The sequence below is a fragment of the Amblyraja radiata genome, chromosome 1, assembly GCF_010909765.2.
Source record: "Amblyraja radiata isolate CabotCenter1 chromosome 1, sAmbRad1.1.pri, whole genome shotgun sequence".
Taxonomy (NCBI): domain Eukaryota; kingdom Metazoa; phylum Chordata; class Chondrichthyes; order Rajiformes; family Rajidae; genus Amblyraja; species Amblyraja radiata.
In genome coordinates this window covers 158,497,631-158,515,350 of record NC_045956.1, presented here as the reverse complement: position 1 = coordinate 158,515,350, position 17,720 = coordinate 158,497,631, and the positions used below count along the sequence as shown (strand labels likewise).

The 17,720-nt window shown below is 41.7% G+C and overlaps 1 protein-coding gene across 1 annotated transcript in view; it reads left to right on the top strand.

The window, feature by feature from the left end:
* The window catches only part of me2 (malic enzyme 2), a 69,482-nt gene that overhangs the window by 41,617 nt on the left and 10,145 nt on the right, over positions 1–17,720 (top strand). Inside the window, exons 10-12 of the mRNA XM_033033515.1 lie at positions 4,947–5,060; positions 9,705–9,816; positions 15,705–15,847. Coding sequence (XP_032889406.1) covers positions 4,947–5,060; positions 9,705–9,816; positions 15,705–15,847 — 369 coding nt within the window. The remainder of the gene's footprint in view (positions 1–4,946; positions 5,061–9,704; positions 9,817–15,704; positions 15,848–17,720) is intronic.

The following is a 17,720-nucleotide window of genomic DNA, read 5'->3' as shown; positions in this document are numbered from 1 at the left end:
GTGGGATTGTGACATCAGTTCGAAAGTCCTGGAAAAGGGCTGTGCGTGAGACCTGTTTTTTGCCTTTTTTTAAAAACTTGAATCGTCAATAACATGTGAAATATAGGATGAAATCTTAAGTGATCCTGATTACTGCGTGGAGGGGAAATACGTGAATCAGAATATGTAAAAATTTGAGCGCTACCACGTAGCGTTTTGAAGAACATACAGACGCACGCACTTATACATATACAAAATGAGAATTTTAATAGTATATAGATAGATTGATATGATAACAATGTTTAAGAGGACTTAAACAAGCAGAGAAAGAGGGATAAAGACCACATGTTGACAAATGGTTGACAGACATGTTGAGAGATGGGATTGGTTTAGATTGGCATTGTGATCAGTGCTGACATGGGCCGGAGAGTGTGTCCTGTACTGCACTGTGCTCTGTTTTTTGCTTCTTCGGTTGTCTATGGTGTCACCATTATTGAAGAGCAGGACAGATTGACAAATGGCAGGTTAAAACTCACTTCAGCCCTTGAAATAATTGAACAAGTTAAAATGCCAAAAACAGGAGATTTGGTAAGAAATGTAGCCACGATTTTAATATAGAAATATGGCAGCGAGTTCAAACAACGGTATGCTGGTGATCAGATTAGCTGAATTTTGGTGATAATGATGGATAACTATTTCCCACAACATTAAGGTAACTTCTCTGCTCTTTGAAATTATGAAAGGGATCTTTTATATCCAGCTGGAATATCCATCCGTTTTATATCCATTTTATATCCATCCGACCACAGGAGGACAACAGAGGAGGATGACTGAATTTTTTTTTGGAGCCTTCCCTCACAGTGGGAAATTTTGACCCCGCTGTGTGGGGATGTCTGTGTTAAAGACTTTTGTGTTCTGTACTCTTTATTATTTGTATTGCTGTATGGCGACCACACATTTCACTATACCAATTGGTACATGTGACAAATAAGTGTATCATGGATAGCAGATGGAGCCTTGTTTTAAAATCTCTTCCCACCTGAGCTAAATAGTTAATGGGTTGCACCCTGGCACAGATTAATAATTAGCCTTCAATTATGTGAGTTTTAATTTTAGAGATCTTAGCATTTATTTTTATTTTCCACACAAATAATATCTATAGATATTCTTGCACCCACTGGTTTTACAGACGTGACTTGTCTGATTCCTGAACACTTGTTTAATGATGTTCTGACATATGTAATGCTCCATATCACAGAATCACTGACATTGTGTTTTTTGATTTTTTGTCTTTGGAGCGATTTCTGTCTTTAATTTGTGTATTGGTGATGTCCTTATTATTCTTTTTACTCCGACTATATGTTTTTTTCTCTTCTGTTAATTTCTGTAAGGTGTCCTTGAGACTTTGAAAGGCGCCCGAAAATAAGATTTATTATTATTATTATTTGTGTTGAAATCTGGCTTAGTGATCTGACAGTTGGTGTTTTGCAATTTTCTCCTTAAAACATTTAAGCACAATCATCTCTACATTTACATTTATTCCTATATAAATGTAGATAAATATTTAACTTAGAAAATATTCACACATTCAAGTTCAAGTTCAAGTGAGTTTATTGTCATGTATAGGACAATGAAATTCTTGCTTTGCTTAAGCACACAGAAAATAGTAGGCATTTACTACAAAACAGATAAATGTGTCCATATACCATGATATAAATATATACACACATGAATAAATAAACTGATAAAGTGCAAATAGCAGAAAGTGGTTATTAATAATCAAGAGTTTTGTCCGAGCCAGGTTTAATAGCCTGATGGCTGTGGGGAAGTAGCTATTCCTGAACCTGGTTGTTGCAGTCTTCAGGCTCCTGTACCTTCTACCTGAAGGTAGCAGGGAGATGAGTGTGTGGCCAGAATGGTGTGGGTCTTTGATGATACTGCCAGCCTTTTTGAGGCAGCGACTGCGATAAATCCCCTCGATGGAAGGAAGGTCAGAGCCGATGATGGACTGGGCAGTGTTTAGTCTTTTCCTCCGTCCAGGGCGCTCAAATTGCCGAACCAAGCCACGATGCAACCGGTCAGCATGCTCTCTACTGTGCACCTGTAGAAGTTAGAGAGAGTCTTCCTTGACAAACTGACTCTCCGTAATCTTCTCAGGAAGTAGAGGCGCTGATGAGCTTTTTTGATAATTGCGTTAGTATTCTCGGACCAGGAAAGATCTTCAGAGATGTGCACGCCCAGGAATTTGAAGTTCTTGACCCTTTCAACCATCTGCAGTTTAGGTAAATTAGGTTAACTGCACATTCTGCAGTTTACCTAATCTGGCTCATTATACTTCAATGACGGCTATGATATTTTAGTATTAAACTAATTTGAATATGAATATTATAATCACCTTACTGCAATGAGCCAATATATTCAACCAGACAGAAAAAATAATTATTAGAAAATTCTTAATTATGTCTTAACAAAATCTCTTTGCAAAAAAAGCAGCTTGGTTCGTAGATTTAATTTTTTACAGCTTTAAATTACTATTGTAAATTTAAATAACTTTTATTTCTCTATTTTGCTGCCTATGTGTGATTTTGAACTGAATTTAATATTCATAATTGTCATTGATTTGGTTTAGATGTTGCAAGGCTTTATGTTAGAATCTAGTTAAGGAAAGGTATAAGTGTGAGTAAAGCAAATATGTGTACCAGATCTGCTGGGAGGATTTAGCATGGAAATAGCTTTTCAACATCAGACTTTGGTGACATAGGACGTCTGTAGGCCTGTGCAAGTCTGACAGATGGATGAAACCATTTTTCAATTAATTGCAAAATCCCCTCTAATACTTTGTGTATAGGAGAGATCAGAATCGTACAGCATGGATACAGGCCCTTCAACAAACTCGTCCATGTCAACCAATATACCCCATGTCAGCTGGTCCCATTTGTTCCATATCCATAGATATCCATAGAAACATAGAAAATAGATGCAGGAGGAGGCCATTCGGCCCTTCGAGCCAGCACTGCCATTCATTGTGATCATGGCTGATTTTCATTGTGATCACTTTAAAACTTCCCTATTTACCTGTCTAAGTATCTTTCAAACATGTTATTGTACCTGTCTCAATTACAACATCTGGCAGCTCATTCCATGTACCATTACCCTCTGAGTGGTAAAGGCTGCCCCTCGGCTTACTATTAAATCTGTCCCCTCTCATCTTAATCCTATGTGTTCGGGTTCTTACTTCCCCTATCCTGGGGAAAAGAGTCTGTGCAGTCACCCTGTCAATTCTCTTCATAATTTTATGTACTCTGTATAAATAAAATCACCCCTTTGCCTACGACACTCCAAGGATGTCTTAGCTTGGCCCTTGAGTCCTGGCAACATCCTCATAAATCTTTGCACTCTTTCCAGTTTATTAACATCCATCCTATAACAGGGTGATCAAAACTGAGCACAATACTCAAAATGTGGCCTCACAAACTGTAATATGCATCTATTCTCAATAACCCTGACTGATAAAGGTCAATGTACCAAAAGTCTTTTTACCGCTCTATCTACCACTTTCGGGGTACACTCACCAGGGCCCGACCATTCACTGTGAAGGTCCTGCTCTGGTTGGAATTCCCAAATTACAACACCTCGCACTTAGCTGCTTTGAACTCATTTAGCCATTCTTCAGCCCACTTGCCCAGCTGATCAAGATCCCGCTGTAATTTTTGATAACCATCTTCTTTCTTAAGATATATATGGTATGGTAATTTATTTGTTACATGTACCAGGGTACAGTGAAATTCATTTTTGTATTCAGTTCAGTACAAGTATCAATATACATAAGCAGTTAGATAGATATTAAATTAGCATCTCGGCTACAGTATAAGTGCATAGCAGTAGTATAATGAGAGAGTATACAAATTCATTAGTTTGGCACCAGTTTCAGTTGATCTGACCATGAACTTGATCTGGCCCGTTGTCCTGGCGGCGTTGTAGGGTTGGCCTGGCCAAGCGTAGCCGTGGTGTCCTCCGCCATTGCTACACCGCTGTAATCCACGTCCGGTCCACTTGCTCGGCCTCTGGGAGCGGCGTCCGGTCCAGCTGAGCCCCAGGTTGTCGGCGGCCCACTAACCCATCGAGACTGTGCACTCCCACCCGCAGCCGGTCTGCTTAGTGGCCCTCCAAGTGGATTCACGTGGGTCCTCGATCCGCGGTGGGTTGAGCCTACAGGGCGAGTCCCTGGTCTCCGGTGGGTGAGTCGGGTGGGTTCTCCATCTGCGGTGGCGAGTTGGGCCAACCGGGCGAGTCTCCGGCGGGCAAGCTGGACCTTCCGGGCGGGTCCTCGGTCTAAGGGTCGTAGGTCACTGGGATACTCCTGCCACGTGTGTCTCCCCGGGATTCCACCTACTTTAGTGTCATTTGCAAATTTAGATTAATTTTGATCTATTTTATTTTGGATTAATTTTACGATGTATTTTTCAGCCATTTCGTTTTTTTTGTCTAGAAAGAGAATTGAATTGAATAAATGTTATTAGTCAAATATGTATACATACAAGGAATTTGCTTTGGCGCTTTGCTCACAAGTAACAACACGATATACAGTAGACAATTAAAAATAAAACATAATTTAAACATGTGAAGAATGAAATAAAATACCAGAGCAAAAGGAGGCTACAGACTTTTGGCTGTTGAGTAGAACTACTGCTCATGGTATTCCCATCGGTCCTAGATCCACAACGGGCGGGTTGGTATCTTCCTGTCATTTTATACCTTTTTAATAAATCTTCTAAACTTGGCGCTTGAGTTCCTTCTGCTGAAGTTACTTTGTGTTTTCTTTATGAGAAAAAAATACTCTTTGGACTCAGTTTGACTCTTCTGCTTGTCCTTCGCTGAGATATTGTGAGTGGTGGCTAAATTCTGTTCAGTTTTGGCTTTGTTTTGATGTTTTAATGTTGATATCCTCTGGAATTATTTTCACGCAGGCAGCAGTAGGCATTGCTGATCTGATCGTGATGTCAATGAAAGAGACTGGCATGCCTGAAGAGGAAGCACAGAAGAAGATCTGGATGTTTGACAAGTTTGGTTTAATTTGTGAGGTGAGAAAGCACAAAAACACTTTCATGTTATTTTTAAATTAATTTCACTGGGTTGTCTACCTTGTATATAGGTACGTTGGTTTTCCTTTTATTTCCCTTTTCTGTTTGGAATGGAGCTTGAGTGCTACTTGTAGTTCAGAAAAAACACCTGTGTACACTCGGACAATAATTTCAGAATAAAATCTCAAATACGGGTCACAACTAAATACATTAGTAGAAATTTTAGGGTATGATGAACAAAATGTTAGATCCACTCAAATGTCATTGTGTGATATTTATTATGTGATCTTGAAGTAGAGTGCCTATGTAATGCAAAGAATACTTTCCGATGTTGAAGTCAGAATCTCCATCCTCTGGAAAGTTACTGGAAAGCGGAGTTCACATGGTGCCTCTCCAATTCTTTATGGCTTTATTTTCAGAAAATAAATTAACTAATTTTATATAATAGCTTGTTTAGACTTGTGTAATTCTAAACTGGTGATCTTCAATCTCTTGAGTGAAAAATGTAGCTGTTCGTGTCCCGGGGAACCGCGTGGGCCCGATCCACCCGCGGCGTCGACGACCGGAACGTGGCCCGACTCGCCCCACAGGGCACCCAGGGGACCGTGGTGAAGCCGGGCGGCGAGGCCTGTCTGGGCCGAAGGAACCTCAGCAATGGCGGCAGCGGGAGACTCGCGCGGTGGCAGGGGCCGCGGCTGCAACATGGGCCTCGGTGGCAGTGGGGTCTCACGGTCGAAGAGGGGGAGGGGAAGACAATCGGGACCTGGCATGGGGGGACCGCTGTGAGGGATGGTGGGAGAACAAAGGGGGACCCAGTGTGGGGGAGGGGTGCACTCTAGTATAGAATCCTCTGCCCAAGGGATAAGTCTGTGTTTATTTGTTCGTTTGTTCCAGTGATGGCGCTGTGCACACGGCAGCCAGCCAACAGTTGCTTGTCCTTTTCATTTTGTTCTCACTTTTAACTTCAAGTTTTTGTGTACCTTGTCTTGTGTGTTGTGACTGTCAATAAATCAATTTCCCTCCGGGGATGAATAAAGTTTTATCATATTGGATGTCTATAAGAAAGCAAAGATAAGCACAAAATGCAGGAGCAACTCGGTGGTTCAGGAGCATCACTGGAGAAACAATTTTGAAAAAAATGGTTTGCTCTGGTCTGTTCTTGCTTTGAGTTCTTTTCTTTCCTTCCCCACCCCACACACAATCAGTCTGAAGAAGTGTCCTGACATCACCTATCCATTTTCTCCAGAGATGCTGCCCGACATGCTGAGTTACTCCAGCATTTTGTGTCTCTTTGGTTTTAACAAACATCTGCAGATTCTTTTTATTACATTTTATTCCATAAGTAATCATTTTACTAATATGTGAATGCTGTTTAGGGCTACGGTAGCATGAGAAAAATTGTTTCAGAGAAAAGGAATTGTATTTGAAAGTTGACTCAAAAGGAAGGAGTCTTTGGAGCATCTTTGGAGAGAAGGAATGAGTGACGTTTCGGGTCGAGACCCTTCTTCAGACTGATGTCAGGGTAGTGGGCGGGACAAAGATAGAATGCAGTCGGATACAGTAAGACTGGTGGGAGAACTGGGAAGGGGGAGGGGATGGAGAGAGAGGGAAAGCAAGGGCTATTTGAAGTTGTAGAAGTCAATATTCATACCGCTGGGGTGTAAGCTACCCAAGCAAAATATGAGGTGCTGTTCCTCCAATTTGCTCCACTCTGACAATGGAGGAGGCCCAGGACAGAAAGGTCAGATTGGGAATAGGAGGGGAGTTAAAGTGCTGAGCAACCTGGAGGTTAAGGTGGTCTGAGCTGCGAAACGATCGCCGAGCCTGCGCTTGGTCTCGCCGATGTACAGGAGTTGACATCTGAAACAGCGGATACAGTCGGAGGTTAGAGGAGGTGCACATGAACCTCTGCCTCACTTGAAAAGACTGTCTGGGTCCTTGGTGGAATCGAGAGGGGAGGTAAAAGGGCAAGTGTTGCATCTCCTGCGGTTACAGGGGAAAATACCTAGGGAGGGAGTGGTTTGGGTGGGAAGGGACGAGTTGACCAGGGAATTGCATAGGGAACGGTCAGAAAGCAGAAAGGGGTGAAGATGGGAAGATGGGGCCAGTAGTGGGATCCCTTTGGAGGTGGCGAAAATGTTGTGGGATTATATGCTGTATGCGGCGACTGATGGAGTGGAAGGTGAGGACAAGGGAAATTAGTCCTTGTTACGAATGGGGGGGAGGGGGACCAAGAGCGGAGCTGCGGGATATCGAGGACACCCCAGTGAGAGCCTAATCTATAATGGAAGAGGGGATCCCCCGATCCCTAAAGAATGAGGACATTTCAGATGCCCTGGTGTGGAATGCCTCATCCTGGGAGCAGATGCGGCGTAGACGGAGGAATTGGGAGTAGGGGATGGAGTCCTTACAGGAAGCAGGGTGGGAAGAAGTTTAGTCTAGATAGCCATGGGAGTCAGTGGGTTTATAGTGGATGTCGGTCAGAAGTCTTATCACCTGCGATGGAGATAGTGAGGTCAAGGAATGGTAGGGAAGTGTCGGAAATAGTCCAGGTGTATTTGAGTGCCGGATGGAAATTGGTGGTGAAGTGGATGAAGTCAGTCAGTTGTGTGTGGGTGCAGGAGGTGGCGAGGTGGCACCAAAGCAGTCATCGATGTAACGGAGGTAGAGGTTATAGTAGATATTATTTTCTGTATTGAATGTATCTTATATAATCTGTATTTAAAAGTGGCCGTTCTCAGGTTACAGGCCATTTGGTCAGTCACAGACCTCATGCTTTTTCTTGAGGACACATTCCTCAGCTCTTCTGTAACACAAAGGGCTCAGCGTTTACGACTGACAACTGTTTATATTAGTCTTAGATAGCAAGGCGTCTCAGGATCTGTGAGCTACGTTTAATTATACTCATGTTGAGATAAGAGGAAAGACAGATAAGATGGGTAGAAGTTCGTTGGGTGGGGGGTATGTGACCTTTGTATGTTGGATTTCTTTTGTTTATACAAACTGAGGGGACTAAGGTGTTGGGAAAGATATGGTGGTCTGGAAATGTAACAATCCTTTGAATAATGTCAGTGTCGTGGCAAAGTCATAAAGAGGCCCAAGGATGGAGCTGGAATGCCGACCCCTAGAGATAACAAGAAAGGAGGAGGGAGTGTAAGATAGCCAAGAGACAATTATCATTAGTCGAGGTAGACATTTTTACGATCCTTGCTATGCTGGCGAAATAGGAGATGTGAGTTTGCAAAGACAGAGTAAATTTCTATTTTAAAGTGTGTAACGTAAGATAATGTTAGTTTAAATATGATTTATAAAGAAGGTCATCTGGGAAATATATATTGTCTTTTAATTAGGGAAATATATGGTATTTTCATTTTACATTAGATCTTTGTGTTTGGATCTGTAGTTTAAGAAGTTACATTATTTCCCAAGATGTATAGGTTTAATGGGAACAATGTCTTGTATATATAAATTGTGTAATCACTTTATCTTTGGTATTTTGAGAAGTGGGTTCTGGGAAGTGTCTTTTTTGTGAGTTTCACTTTGTTGGAATGAAATCTGAACAAAGAAGTTAAACGCTCATGGCAAGGAAAGGGGCCACAAGGAGTCATGTGACACCTACATCAGTTGCAAATGTGGAAATGTGCTGGGAAGTGGGAGCAAGTAATTGGCTGGTAATAAGGGAATGTTAGCAAATGATTGGATATGGAAATGTAACGGGTGGGGCATGCTGATTTGAAAATGGTATAAAAAGCGATGATCCTTTGTCTTGGGAGAGAGCGCGGGAGAGAGCTCCACATGATTTGATACGTGGGGAACGAGCTCTTATTTGCAAATAAAGTTTGAACTTCTTGAAGAATTCTCCACGTGATCTGAATTAATTTGAGCATTGGAAACCACAACAAGGTCGGGGATGGGGCCCTGGTACGTATTGAACAAGGATTGTTCGATGTACCCGACAAAGAGGCAGGCGTAGCTGGGGCCCAGGCAACACTGATTCATGTTGATTGTGAACAATTCTATGCTAATTACAATGTCATTGTTAAGTGATAGCTGACTGTTTTTTCAAAACTTTAAGAGTCTAATTGCAGCTCTGGGCAACAGTTTTCGTAAATAGAATATTGTTGTGGATGTGAACCTGGATTGTCCCGAGCTATTTGGTGCAGTTAATTATCAAAACCCAGCAAAGTTGCTTCATCAAATGTTTAATTTATTCTCTTCTGACCTGGTATATTTGGCTTGGAAAAATCCAATGAGAGAAGAACATAAAACAGAACAGTACAGCATAAAAACAGGCTCTCCAGCCCACACTGTCTGTGATGAACATGATGCCAAGACCATCACTTATCGACCTACACATAGCCCATATCTCCCTATTCCTTGCCTCTAGCTGCCTATCCAAAAATCTTTTAAATGCGGTTAACATATCTGGTTCAACCATCTGGCATTTCTGTGGGGGGGGGGGGGGGGGATGGGCCCTGCACACCACCTTTAAATGTTCCCCTTGCATCTTAAACCTATGCCCTAAGAATGGATTTAATTATTTTTTTAATAAGTAGTCTCACTTTATTTGGTGGGTATCTCAGCTGAAATTAACTAAGTTTGTCTGTTGCAGTTAAAGTCTAATTATGTTGCTTCTGACAACAGGGTCGTTCAGAGCCAATAGAAGATAACCAGGAAGCATATGCCCACCCAGCACCTAAATCAACCAAGACATTTCTGGATGCAGTCAATTTATTACAGCCGACTACTATTATTGGTAGGTGGTATAAGTTGCGGCAGAAATGTGAAATCTAAAATGCGCACGCTTGCAAAATTTTGGAACTAATATGAAGGGTGTTTGAGGTGAGAAGATGTCAAGCAAATAAGTATGAATGCGTGTACTAGGAGATTTTTTTTTGATTATCAGAAGGGAAATGTTTGGTAGTGTTGAAGCAGGTTTACTGTGCTGTTGGGCAACGTTAACATTGCACCTCTTTTTTATAAAGGTTAATACAAGGTATTCCATTCATGTAAATTACAGCTTCATCAAATATCTCAAGTATTGTTGCCTTTCAAATCCACAAAATGTTTTTGAAATTTCCATTTGAATATCTCTTATTAAGTTTTCCCTTGTCAATACTGAAACAGCCTAATCATAGTCACAAATGAGATTCTCCACAACGTGATTATGGTGCATTTTATTCATTGCCAGTTTTTTTCCCCCCACCACACTTAATGATGTCACCTCCCTCGTTCAGGTTTCTACTCAATTATTCATTTCAGCATCTTAGATCCAGTAGCTTATATATTTTGCTTGAGCAGCTGGAAAACTCTTTTTATTTGTCTCAAGTCTCCTATCCATCTCTGTTACCCAAGAAGCTGCACAGGGCTCCTTTTGTCAATAATCTGCTTACCACCATTATCTGTCGCTATGGCAGCATTTTCACATGTCCCTGATAATGTTATCTCTCCTCTGACGATGTCAACAATCTCCATTGTATTTGTTTTCAGATGACTCGTATGGCGTATGGGCTTTCATATACTGCTGTTCCTTTCCTTATTTATCTCTGGCACGCACATTATGTACTCGTCACTACTCAAATTGTGCACAATTATTGAAAAGCAAAGATTTTCTGGAAATTTAAAATGAAAAATAGAAAGGAAATGTTGGGCGGGTCAGGCAGTTTGTATCAAAAGAGTTGTTTTTGGTCAATGGTCCTTCATCCAGTTGGAAGACTTATTTAAATACATGTATTTAAATTTTCATTTTTGCTGTGGGCAATTTTGAAAGCTTCTCAATGAGCAGTTTATATCTAGTAAATGTTTCAGATTGATGACTTTAAAATAGCTTTACAATCAGATTCGAGATTCAAGAGAGTCTATTGTCATGTGTCCCAGATAGGACAATGAAATTCTTGCTTTGCTTCAGCACAACAGAATATGGTAGGCATGAATACAGAACAGATCAGTGTGTCCATATCTATATATTACTAAATCTCTGATCTTGACTGCTTTTGGCCTACTGTGCTGCGATTTCCGACCGAACGCCGCCACCTACGGCCGTCATTTTTGGCCACCTCGCCCAGAGCCCCCCTCCGCCTTACAGGTGCGGAGGATTTTTCCCATCGATGACAAATCAGAGAGATATTAATGTTTTTTAAAAAATCACCATTCTCTCTGCTGCCCCTGCTGGAGGGAGGTGGAGGGACTATAAAACCAGGAAGTGGTGTGCCTCACTCACTCTCTGCAAGATGGATGAAGCCACGGGTCACGTCTCTCTGAGCTCTGAATAACACTGAACAAATGTCTACACAACTGTGAGTACCCTTAATGTGGTTTGAAAATGAAAATATGGTTTGTTTGAAGTAAAAAGGCGCTGCCTGCAAATTGTTGTTTGGATGCTTTGGCTTGAAGTTGAAAGGCACTACTTACTGCAAATGGTGGCTTGGGTGTTTTGGCTTGAAGTTGAAAGGCACTACTTACCACAAATGGTGGCTTGGGAGCTTTGGCTTGAAGTTGAAAGGCACTACTTACTACAAATGGTGACTTGGGTGTTTTGCTTGAAGTTGAAAGGCACTACTTACTGCACATGGTGGCTTGGGTGCTTTGGCCTGAAGTTGAAAGGCACTACTTGCTGCAAATGGTGGCTTGGGTGCTTTGGCTTGAAGTTCAAAGGCATTACTGCAAATGGTGGCTTGGGTGCTTTGGCTTGAGGTTGAAAGACACTACTTACTGCAAATGGTGGCATGAAGTTGAAAGGCACTACTTACTGCAAATGGTGGCTTGGGTGCTTTGGCTTGAAGTTGAAAGACACTACTTACTGCAAATGGTGGCTTGGGTGCTTTGGCTTGAAGTTGAAAGTCACTACTTACTGCAAATGGTGGCTTGGGTGCTTTGCTTGAAGTTGAAAGGCACTACTTACTGCAAATGGTGGCTTGGGTGCTTTGCTTGAAGTTGAAAGGCACTACTTACTGCAAATGTTGGCTTGGGTGCTTTGGCTTGAAGTTGGAAAGGCACTTCTTACTACAAATGGTGGCTTGGGTGCTTTGGCTTGAAGTTGAAAGGCACTACTTACTGCAAATGGTGACTTGGGAGCTTTGGTTTAAAGTTCAAAATGCACTACTTACTGCAAATGGTGGCTTGGGAGCTTTGGCTTGAAGTTTAAAAAAAATCACCATTCTCTCTGCTGCCCCTGCTGGAGGGAGGGGGAGGGACTATAAAACCAGGAAGTGGTGTGCTTCACAGTCACTGCAAGATGGATGAAGCCATGGGTCACGTCTCTCTACTTACTGCAAATGGTGGCATGAGGTTGAAAGGCACTACTTACTGCAAATGGTGGCTTGGGTGCTTTGGCTTGAAGTTGAAATGCACTATTTACTGCAAATGGTGGCTTGGGAGCTTTGGTTTAAAGTTGAAAGGAACTACTTACTGCAAATGGTGGCTTGGGTGCTTTGGCTTGAGGTTGAAAAGCACTACTTACTGCAAATGGCGGCTTGGGTGCTTTGGCTTGAAGTTAAAAGGCACTACTGCAAATGCACTTCCTGTTTGCACTGTATATTGATTTTAGATAAAACGCTACACTTACGGCTGTGGTTTTTGGCCATCTTACTCGGTCCCTGCTCCGCTGAGCAGGTGCAGAGAATTCTTCCCATCAATGAAAAATAAAAGCGTTACTAGTGTTTAAAAAATATTGAGGATCTCTCCTGTCAATCGAGCCCTGAAAGCTACACCTTTTCCGGTGGGAGGGGGAGGGTGTTATAAAACCCGGAATTGTGGGTGTGGCTCAGTCTCTGCATGATGGGGGAGGGAGAGGTCATGACTCTGTCTGAGCTGTGAATCAACTGAACACACTGAATGTCTACTGAACTGTGAGTTTGGTGTTTTGTGTGGTTTTATGGTGGTGTCACCCTGCATGAAATGGTATGAAGCTGCATTTGAATTTGGTGGCCTTGGACCCTGCTTGAAGTGGAATAAAACTGCACTGAATTTGATGGCCTTGCACCCTGCTGAAAGTGGTATGAAACTGCACTTGTATTTGGTGGCCTTGGATCCAGCTTGAAGTGATATGAAACTGCACTTGAATTCGGTGGCCTTGCACCCTGTTTGAAGTGGTTGGAAACTGCACTTGAATTCGGTGGCCTTGCACCCTGCTCATAGTGGTAAGAAACTGCACTTGAATTTGGTGGCCTTGAACCCTGCTTGGAATGGTAGGAACATGGATTTGAATTTGGTGGACTTGCACCCTGCTTGAAATGGTAGGAACATGGATTTGAATTTGGTGGACTTGCACCCTGCTTGAAATGAAATTTCAAGGAATAGTCATGAGTCAACTGCCAGCCCACCAGCTGTGAGTGAGCTGCCAGCAGATCAGGCTTGAGGGACTGAGCTGCCACCCCAAGAACCCATACCAGCACTCCAGAAAGCCCCCCCACTGGCCACCAATATTGGAATTGGTGGAGAGGTGGAATATTGCGTCGGGGGACCAGCCCTCCTGTGTGAACATGGGACCCAACGGGTCCCACTTAGTCTAGTACCATTATATAAATATATACACACATGAATAAATAAACAGATAAAGTGCAAATAAACAGATAATGGGCTATTAATGTTCAGAGTTTTGTATGAGTTTTGTTTAATAGCCTGATGCTGTGGGGAAGTAACTATTCCTGAACCTGGACGTTGCAGATTTCAGGCTCCTGTACCTTCTACCTGAAAGTAGCGGGGAGATGAGTGTGTGACCAGGATGGTGTGGGTCCTTGATGATGCTGCCAGCCTTTTTGAGGCAGCGACTGCGATAGATCCCCTCGATGGTAGGGACCTCAGAGCTGATGATGGACTGGGCAGTGTTTACTACTTTTTGTAGTCTTTTCCGCTCCTGGGCACTCAAGTTGCCGAACCAAGCCACGATGCAACCGGTCAGCATGCTCTCTACTGTGCATCTGTAGAAGTTAGAGAGAGTCCTCCTTGACATACTGACTCTCCGTAAACTTCTCAGGAAGTAGAGGCGCTGATGTGCTTTCTTTATAATTGCATCAGTATTCTCGGACCAGGAGAGATCTTCGGAGATGTGCACGCCCAGGAATTTGAAGCTCTTGACCCTTTCCACCATTGACCCGTTGATATAAACGGGACTGTGGGTCCCTATCTTACCCTTCCAATGTCCATAATCAGTTCCTTGCTTTTGCGGGTGTTGAGGGCCAGGTTATTGTGCTGGAACCATTTGGTCAGTCGGTCGATCTCTCTTCTATATTCTGACTCGTCCCCATCAGTGATACGTCCCACAACAGTGGTGTCGTCAGCGAATATGATTATGGTGTTCGCACTATGACCGGCTACGCAGTAATGAGTATAGAGTGAGTACAGCAGGAGGCTGAGGACGCAGCCTTGAGGTGCTCCCGTGTTGATTGTTATCGAGGCTGACACCTTTCCAGGAAGGTTGGGTTCACTTTTACTGCAAATAAAATGGAAAACTGGAATGAGTTTTTGTTAAATATTATGCACAGTCTTTCATCTCAATCTGCAAATCAGATATCCCAATCCCAATATGCAAGTCAGATGAATCCCATTTCTCAGCCTTTGGTCCTTTGTAAATCGCAAAACAGCAGGTACTTGGGTATTCTCGAGCATTGGGTCGCAGTGCTCTACCACCTCTGGGTGGAAGAGAAAATGTCATAACTCTTCTCTTTCTCACAATAGTCTTCAATCTGACATCTAAAGGAAGCGTTATCTATACTTCTCAATTTTACGTATTTCTTAATTCAAGTATTTCATTAATTCTTTCTTTAACCACCTCTGTTTTTAAGAAAATAATGTGAACTCGGTCTTCAAAAACAAAACGTCACCAGCACAGGGCGGCACGGTGGTGCAGCAGTAGAGTTGTTGCCTTACAGCCCCAGAGACGCAGGTTCGCTCCTGACTACGGGTACTGTCTACGTAGTTTGTTAGTTCTCCCCGTGACCTGCGTGAGTTTTCTCTGAAATCTTCAGTTTCCTCCCGCACTCCAAAGATGTTTGAGGCGTTTGAGGGTTAATTGGCTTGGTATAAATGTAAATTGTCCATCATGTGTGTGTAGGATAGTGTTAATGTGCTGGGATCGCTGGTCTGTGTGGACTCAGTGGCCCGAAGGGCTTGTTTCCACGCTGTATCTGTAAACTAAACTAAACAAAATGTGGCAATTGTGCCTTCTTGTAACTTGTGACCAAAATATCTGAAGAAAGGTACTGACCCAAAATGCCATCTATTCATGCTCGCCATGGATGCTGCCTGACCTGCTGACTTAAGCACTTTTTTTTGTAAACCAGCATCTGCAGTTCCTCGTTTCTAAAAAAAATGAATACTTTGCTCCAGTTGTTTCCTAACAAGTATACTGTGTAATTCTGGCATCATTGTTCTATTCGAGGCCTTGGCCTAAAAGGTATCATGTGTCCCACCTATTTGTCCTGCTTCAGGGATCCATAGCTATTTCAAGTTCTTACTGTTCCTCCTCATTTCAGTATGATATTATTTATTGTTTATTCTTTTGCCTTGCTTGCTCTATATGGTATCAACTAAAATTCTGCAACAGTACTGCCAGCATTGTAAAAAATCTTGAGGATTGTATGTGAAGTGTTGACTTGCTTTATTTTCTCTTAAGTTTCAGATTACTTTAGTTTGTTTTTTTGACAGGTGTGGCAGGTGCTGGCAGACTGTTCACCAAAGAAGTAATTAGTGCCATGGGCAGAAACAATGAACGCCCAATAATTTTTGCATTAAGTAATCCAACAACTCAAGCTGAATGCACTGCAGAAGAGGCATACACTTTAACAGAGGTATTGTGAGCCTTTGCAACTTTCTTTTCACGCCGTGTATCACAATTTACTTGTATATCGGGGAACAGAGATTTGCAAGTTTTCGACAATTTTACATTTTTGGTGAAAATATGTGTACTATTTTACATTCCTTCATCATGCAATCCAACGTTTAGCTTTGTGTGCCATTCTCAGGATTTGTGCGTATTGTCCAATTTGATGGTGAGATGCCATAAAATGGCAAGTTAGAACAGCAAGATAGCTGTTCTGAAATGATTCATGTAGAGATATGTTACTGGACTTTCAATCCAGATGCCATGATCAGTCAATAGTTCAATAGTGCTTTACTGTCACATACCTAAAAACAGTGAAATTCTTTTTTGCATACAATTCACTAAAATCATACATTCTATTCATAAGCATAATCATATATAAGTAAAATAGTACAGTGACTAGTTTAAAGATAATACATTTACTTTGATCGGACTTTACTGGCTTTACCTTGCACTTAGCATTATTCCATTATCGTGTATCTGTACATTGTAAATGGCTCGATTGTAACATGTATTTATTTTTATTTTTTATTTATTTTAATTCTTTATTTCGAACAGAATAAAAGAATAAAAAGCAAGTGTGAAACAGCATACAAAAAACAAAACAAGAATATTTATAAAGTGTCATAAACAATATCTATAAATAAATGAAATCGTATGTGTCTGAAAAGGAGCAGGAAGAAGCCAAGGTTTATTAATTCCCACCCCTTATTCAACTGCTTATAATTATCTTATACAAATTTAGCAGCTATATGTACTCCATATGTACACCAGCAGCTATATGTACACCAAATTATTTATGTTTATACACTAATCAAATATTTACAAAGCCATACAAAAAAGAGGGAGAAAAATAAAAAAGAAAAGAAAAAACCCTCATATACTATACAGTATCTTAGTCATATATACAGCCCATCACCCTATAATTACCCTTCCCAATACAATCAGTATAACAAATATCCCACTCACAATCACCTATCCTCATCCCAATATCCTTTTTTTAAAAAAAGTGTTTTTGTACATCTTTTTTAACTGAATTATGTTTGTGCTAAGTTTTATCTCCTGTTCCAGACCATTCCACAAATTCACACAGATTGCTGTGCACATACTTTTAAGAGTTCACTCTGGTTAGCACGCAACAAAAGCTTTTTATAGTACCTCAGTACACGTGACAATAAACTAAACTGAATTGAGATGCCATGTTTCCAGCTCCACGTATCAAATTCATAAAAATATTGAGTCTTATCTTGGCCTTAAAGGACTATTGTCCTGGCTGCAGAACTACGAGGGTGATGGAAGCGGACACAAAATGCTGGAGTAACTCAGCGGGTCAGGCAGCATCTCTGGAGATAAAGAAAAGGTGATGTTTCGGGTCGAGACCCTTCTTCAGACCAAAGAGGTAGGGGTCAGCCTGGCGATGCTGTCAGTGTCCTCCACCACTGCTCAAGTACCATCTTGACAGTAATCTTAAAATCATAAGATTGTTACAGCACAGAAGGAAGACACTTAGTCCCTCAAATCTGTGCATATCCCAGTAAAGCAAACCTAGCACTCTCTCTCGACCCAAAATGTCACTTATCCATGTCCTCCGTGGATGCTGCCTGACCCACTGAGTTGAACCAGCACTTTGTCTGATTTTGTAAACCAGCATCTGCAGTTTTTTTCTACAAGAATATAATGTTAGTTTTCTATCAGTATGAATACAGTTTTCCAGCTAAGATGCAAGGTCAACAGTGTGAAGCTCTGGTTAAACAAACCATTCCTACTTTTGTACTTTCTGCCTCTTCTTATGAATCCCTGCATCCCATACACATTTACTGACTGCTATTTACTGACTACAT